Below are 5893 nucleotides of genomic sequence, written 5' to 3'. Positions count from 1 at the left end.
TCAAAACAACACAACCTTCTTCTTCTTCTTCATCTTGAATGCCCCTCCTTAATTTCTTCATATTCTAAAACCTTTCATTTCACCACTCTCCTTCTTCTCTCTCTTCTTTTCCTCATTGTTTATTTTCTTCTTTCTGCTTTTTCTATATTGCAACTGCCCCTTTTCCCAAGATGCTGTTTTTTTGAGGGTTTATGATTAAAGTTTCCAACTTGCCCATGCCCTTTTCCTGCATCCATTGAAGACGCTTCTGGAGCTTCCCCTGTAAGTTTCCATGCCCTAATTTTGTTGCTAAAGATCTAACCTTTGCTATGTTGGTCTTCTTTTGTTCGAAATCTTCAATGTTAGTTAGTTGTAGTTACTTGCTAGGGTTTTGTTTTCATGATTGGGGGGTTTTGGGGTTTTGATCAATTTGCGTTCATGATGCTTTACAGTGTTACTTGATGCTCACTTCTTCAGTTTGATTCCATTTCTATTGCATTTGGATGGAATTCAAGGCATGTTTAGTAACATCTTATTTTGGGATTTTTTATTTTACTTTTATTTTTTTGGAAATTGTCTCATGATTTTGATCTTAAGCTGGTTTGAAAACTAAGCTGATCCAAACACGGTATTGTATTGTTTCATCAGAGTGCAAGAATAACAGTGTCTGTGATATGCTTTGTTTTTGTTTAGGGAAGTGTAGTGCTCAGATGGCATGGATAGAAAACAATGATGGGAATGGGGGAGAAAAGGAATTATCTAAAGACAATGGTTTTTTGAAAGTCTCTCAGAATTCTATAAGTACTGGTGGCTCTGCTGTGGATGTTGGTTCGGCGGATAAGCAAAGCGAAGGGAATGATGATCTTGCTTTTGCGAACATCTTACGGTCAAGGAACAAGTTCGTCGATGCTCTTGCTTTGTATGAACGTGTCCTTGACAATGATAGTGGAAATGTGGAGGCTCACATAGGAAAGGGGATATGCTTGCAGATGCAGAATATGGGCAGGCTTGCTTTTGAAAGTTTTGCCGAGGCTATCAGATTGGATCCTCAAAATGCTTGCGCTCTCACGCACTGTGGTATCCTGTACAAAGAAGAAGGTCGCCTTGTGGAAGCAGCTGAGGTATGTCCATGCCAGTTAAGTAGCTTTGTGATAAATTCCGCAGCATTGTTGTTTTCTTCATTTCGGTTGTTTATGATGCGGCATGATTGTTACCGTTTATGATGTAGAATAAGCATAGCTAGCTCCTTGGTAGTGGATCTACTATCTATCTTTTCTTTAGAAATATACGTTTAGATGATGTAGTATTTGACTGGGAATTCTGATACGAAGACTGCTACAATTATTTAGTAATTTATGAAAGTAGTGTCGAAACATGAAGGGTTGTATTTTTTCATACTTTTTCAAGTGGCTGTTCTTGTTACAGCCTCAATATATTACCTAATGGGAATGGATCCTTTCAGTTGGAAAATCCACTGGACCATATCAAGCGTGAATTTTCACCACATGGTGGACCCTAACATGTATCCCACAAGCGTATCCAATCAACAGTGAAAATCCACAGTTTAAATGGTCTAGTGACTTAAGTTGAGAGGATCCATTTTCATTAACTAGTAAGGCTAGATTTACCTTGGAGGATGAAGGTATAGATTAGGCGTAAGGTTTCAACTTCTTAAAATTTTCAGAGCTGTTTCTGGCTCCTGTATTGTGAGAATATGATGTTTGGGAATTGGGATGCATAGGTTAATCTATATAACCTCAATATTACATTTTGTTTGCTAATATCACAAAGTTTTAACTGTCATTGTACTTCATTATAATGTATATTTCTGATTCTAGAGCTTTAAGAAGTTAGTAGAAAATTTGCCTCGAAGTCATAACTGAGATCATATTTGATGCACTTGGAACAGTCATATCAGAAGGCTTTACGAGTAGATCCATCGTATAAAGCAGCTGCGGAGTGCCTAGCCATTGTTTTAACAGATATTGGTACCAACATAAAGCTCTCAGGAAACACACAAGAGGGAATTCAAAAATATTTTGAAGCCCTCAAAATAGATCCGCGCTATGCTGTAATTCTCTTACATTTCCAATCATTTTGCCTTTTTGGAATGCTACATCCCTTTTTTAAATTTATTTAGCTTTGTCTGCATAATAATACATTTTCTCCCGGATAACGTGTTCCTGCAGCCAGCATATTATAACCTCGGCGTGGTCTATTCTGAAATGATGCAATATGACATGGCCCTCACTTTCTATGAAAAGGCTGCATCAGAAAGGCCTATGTATGCTGAAGCATACTGCAATATGGGTGTGATTTACAAAAATCGTGGTGATTTAGAAGCGGCTATTACTTGTTATGAGAGGTTATCTACAGCTTGCATTATCTTTCCAGAACCAAGTTCTGCATCTAATATTTTTGTTGAATTATTTGACTTTTGATGTTGGCTTCTATGTTCAATCAATGTTCTGTGGCAGGTGTTTAGCTGTTTCTCCTAACTTTGAGATTGCAAAGAATAATATGGCTATAGCTTTGACCGACTTGGGAACAAAGGTGATGCTCGTGAAATTCCACGTATAATCTTATTATCAGCATGAATAATAACGCAATGGTAATAGATTGTAAAAATTGTAGAACCGTGTTACACTATGGTTCTTTAACACAGTTATTTACTTTTGATAGCCATGGAATCCGCAGTTTGTTGCTTAGTGACTGTTGTACTTTAAATTACTTTTGCACAATTTCGAAGTGGCTTTCTGGAAATACAAAATAATATCTTCTCCTTGTTCCTTCTGAATTGGGAAGGGAAGTCGAGTCTTGATACTAATATGCTATCTTCTTTCCGGTTATTGTCCTAAATCACTGTTTTGGTTTATAGGTTAAACTCGAAGGAGATATCAATCGAGGTGTGGCTTTTTATAAGAAAGCTTTGTATTATAATTGGCATTATGCCGATGCCATGTATAATCTTGGGGTTGCGTATGGGGAGATGCTTAAATTTGATATGGTATGTCTTACACACCCACGTGACTATTTTTCCAGTTGCAGATATAAACTTATCGTATTATATTATGATACAAATGTCAACTTCTTCTATGACTAATCGAATTTGTGGAAAATCAATTTATACTGTTTAGGCTATTGTGTTCTATGAACTCGCCTTCCACTTCAATCCACATTGTGCAGAAGCTTGTAACAATCTAGGTGTTATATACAAAGATCGTGACAACCTTGACAAGGCTGTAGAATGCTATCAGGTAATGACTAATGATAATCATGTCCATTTTGTAACGCTTGTGTCAAAATGCATTGTTTCGTTAGCAGTTATCACAACTTTGTCCTTTTGTTATATGCAGCTTGCATTGTCAATCAAACCAAACTTTTCACAGTCATTAAATAACCTTGGGGTTGTATACACTGTCCAGGTTAGGTATTGTGTAATTTTTTAATTTGGGATTAATCAGAAGTTTCTTCAGTAACTGATTCTCTGCATGTTTTCCATTCTTTCTCCAGGGTAAAATGGATTCTGCTGCAAGTATGATTGAAAAAGCTATCATGGCAAATCCAACATATGCAGAAGCATACAATAACCTAGGTATTTTCTCCTTTTTCCTATGATTTATTTGTTTGCTCGTTATGGTTTGAACATGGATGTGGTTGTCTTTGTCTACAATTTAATTCTTTTTGAAAGGAGCATAATTTTAGAATAGGTATAGTTGGACTTGCTAATCTTCACCAGGTTTCTCAGTAACTGTGATTCAGTAACAATGTAACATTATAGACTTAGATGGTTGGAGAAGGTTTACAAAAAAAGTTTAAGTTGGTTCAAGTGAATCTGTCTACTTTCTCTTTCGATAGGCCAATTTTCATAGTAGCATTTTGGTATTTTATGTACAAGAGATCAAACATAATGCTGGCTACAAAGTTTATGTTGAAATGATATTACTGTTTAGGTGAAGATAACTAGAATGGCAGTTAGTGCGGAAGGGGTTTCTGAATACGTGTGATTTATTGTCTTTAGACTTATGCAAGTTATCTCTCTTGGCCAAAAGATTCTACGTTTCTCGTTATGTTCAGTTACAAAATATGATTTAATAAAGTTCAAGCAAGAAGAACTTCTATAACATCTGCATACACTTAATATAATGTATTATTGTTGCGCAGGAGTTCTTTATAGAGATGCTGGTGATATTGCTTTAGCTATTAACGCTTATGAGCAATGTCTAAAGATTGATCCTGACTCACGAAATGCTGGCCAGGTCTGGTGCCTTTTTTTTTTCTTTTTCATTCTCTCTTTCATTGTTCAATCGATGCTTTTGATGTCGGAAATTAAACTTTGGGTGGTGCTTTTGTTTTCATTGTTATCAAGCAACTTCAACTTTCAAAGTGTTTCACATTTTTTTTATGGATGTGATGGACGATGCTTTTATTATGGTGTTGTCTGAACCTTTCTCACTCCATTTAGGTTTTGGTGTATGCTTTCTTAGTGTAAAGCGTCACATCCTATATGTTAATAAATCTGATTCTGCTAACAAATTCACTGCTGTCTTACTTCTACTAATACTTCCTTAAATGGGAAGCCTAGATACATATTTAGCATCCTTGATTAAAGAAGATTCTATGTTTTCGTCGGATTCCTTAGATAAGCTGAGGGACTAAGGAGTCTTAAGTTTCCATAATAATAAAAGGTGGTTCAGTTGAATACTTGAATGTTAATTTTGAAACTAATGTATAAAAATGTAAGTAATATTACTTTAACTTTCTCTTAAACTAGCCTGTGTTGTGATACAAGCTATGGACGACTGAATTTTGTTCTTCCGATGAATTATCTATTATTTTATTCTTGGAGGTTTGTCCATATATTAATTGGCATCTCATTTAAATCCACTTTAATGTGCAGAATCGCTTGCTCGCAATGAATTACATTGATGAAGGGAATGATGACAAGCTTTTTGAGGCTCACAGGTTGCAGTTTTCTCCTATGAACTTATTTTGTACATGAATTTCGATTATTGCCCCATTGGTACTGCTTGATTGGCATCTTTAGCTACAATATTTAGTCGACTACTTTGCCTAACTTTCCCCAGTGATGAGATATATTGTACTTCAATTGACTTCTCGATCAACTTTAATTGGTTGAATGAACTTTTTAGTCATGAAGGAACAGTCTTTTTAGAGTTACTTTAGAAAAATTGTAGTGTCATATTTTCTTTTCTACATGTAGTTTTCTATTTTGTGCATGAAATCCACTTAATGTGGAAGGTAGAAAGATGTGTAGCTTGGACACTATTAAAAGTGAAACATTTCCTTTCAGGGACTGGGGCAGGAGATTTATGAGGCTATATCCGCAGTTCACATCATGGAACAACACAAAAGATCCTGAACGTCCTCTTGTGATAGGATATGTATCTCCTGACTATTTTACACATTCTGTGTCGTATTTCATTGAAGCTCCCCTTGTATATCATGACTACACCAATTATAAAGTGATTGTTTATTCAGCAGTTGTCAAGGTATCGTTTATAAATGCTTCTGTGAAAAACGCATTGGTTTCATCTGTCCCGGCATGCATTTCTGCATAGTTGTTGTCTTGGCTTACATTTCATCATTTCTGATAACTCCGGGTGCATAGTTTTCTGCTGTCGTAATTTTTTCCATTTTTGGCAGATAATTGATTTTCTTGTGTTGTTGCAGGCTGATGCTAAAACCATTCGGTTTAGAGAGAAAGTCTTAAAGAAGGGTGGGATCTGGAAAGATATATATGGGACCGATGAAAAGAAGGTTGCCGAAATGGTTAGAGAAGATCAAGTTGATATTTTGGTAGAACTTACTGGCCATACAGCAAATAACAAATTGGGGATGATGGCATGTCGACCTGCTCCAATTCAGGTATTTTTTTTCACATCTATATGGA

General features: G+C 36.0%; 1 protein-coding gene across 2 annotated transcripts in view; it reads left to right on the top strand.

Moving 5' to 3' along the window:
* The window catches only part of LOC107626375 (probable UDP-N-acetylglucosamine--peptide N-acetylglucosaminyltransferase SPINDLY), a 7531-nt gene continuing 1644 nt past the window's right edge, over positions 7-5893 (top strand). Inside the window, exons 1-13 of one of the 2 annotated variants that reach the window (XM_016329246.2) lie at positions 7-261; positions 673-1100; positions 1889-2050; positions 2169-2344; positions 2457-2532; positions 2858-2986; positions 3117-3236; positions 3336-3404; positions 3493-3574; positions 4144-4238; positions 4880-4944; positions 5294-5492; positions 5674-5868. In XM_016329246.2, coding sequence (XP_016184732.1) covers positions 690-1100; positions 1889-2050; positions 2169-2344; positions 2457-2532; positions 2858-2986; positions 3117-3236; positions 3336-3404; positions 3493-3574; positions 4144-4238; positions 4880-4944; positions 5294-5492; positions 5674-5868 — 1779 coding nt within the window. In that variant the 5' untranslated portion in view covers positions 7-261; positions 673-689. Of the gene's footprint in view, positions 262-672; positions 1115-1888; positions 2051-2168; positions 2345-2456; positions 2533-2857; positions 2987-3116; positions 3237-3335; positions 3405-3492; positions 3575-4143; positions 4239-4879; positions 4945-5293; positions 5493-5673; positions 5869-5893 lie in introns of those variants that run through there. The other variant, XM_016329247.2, reaches the window with a different exon arrangement.

The sequence above is a fragment of the Arachis ipaensis genome, chromosome B02, assembly GCF_000816755.2.
Source record: "Arachis ipaensis cultivar K30076 chromosome B02, Araip1.1, whole genome shotgun sequence".
In the NCBI taxonomy this organism is placed as follows: domain Eukaryota; kingdom Viridiplantae; phylum Streptophyta; class Magnoliopsida; order Fabales; family Fabaceae; genus Arachis; species Arachis ipaensis.
The sequence above is the reverse complement of the archived record's forward strand: the minus strand, read 5'-3'. Positions and strand labels throughout refer to the sequence as shown.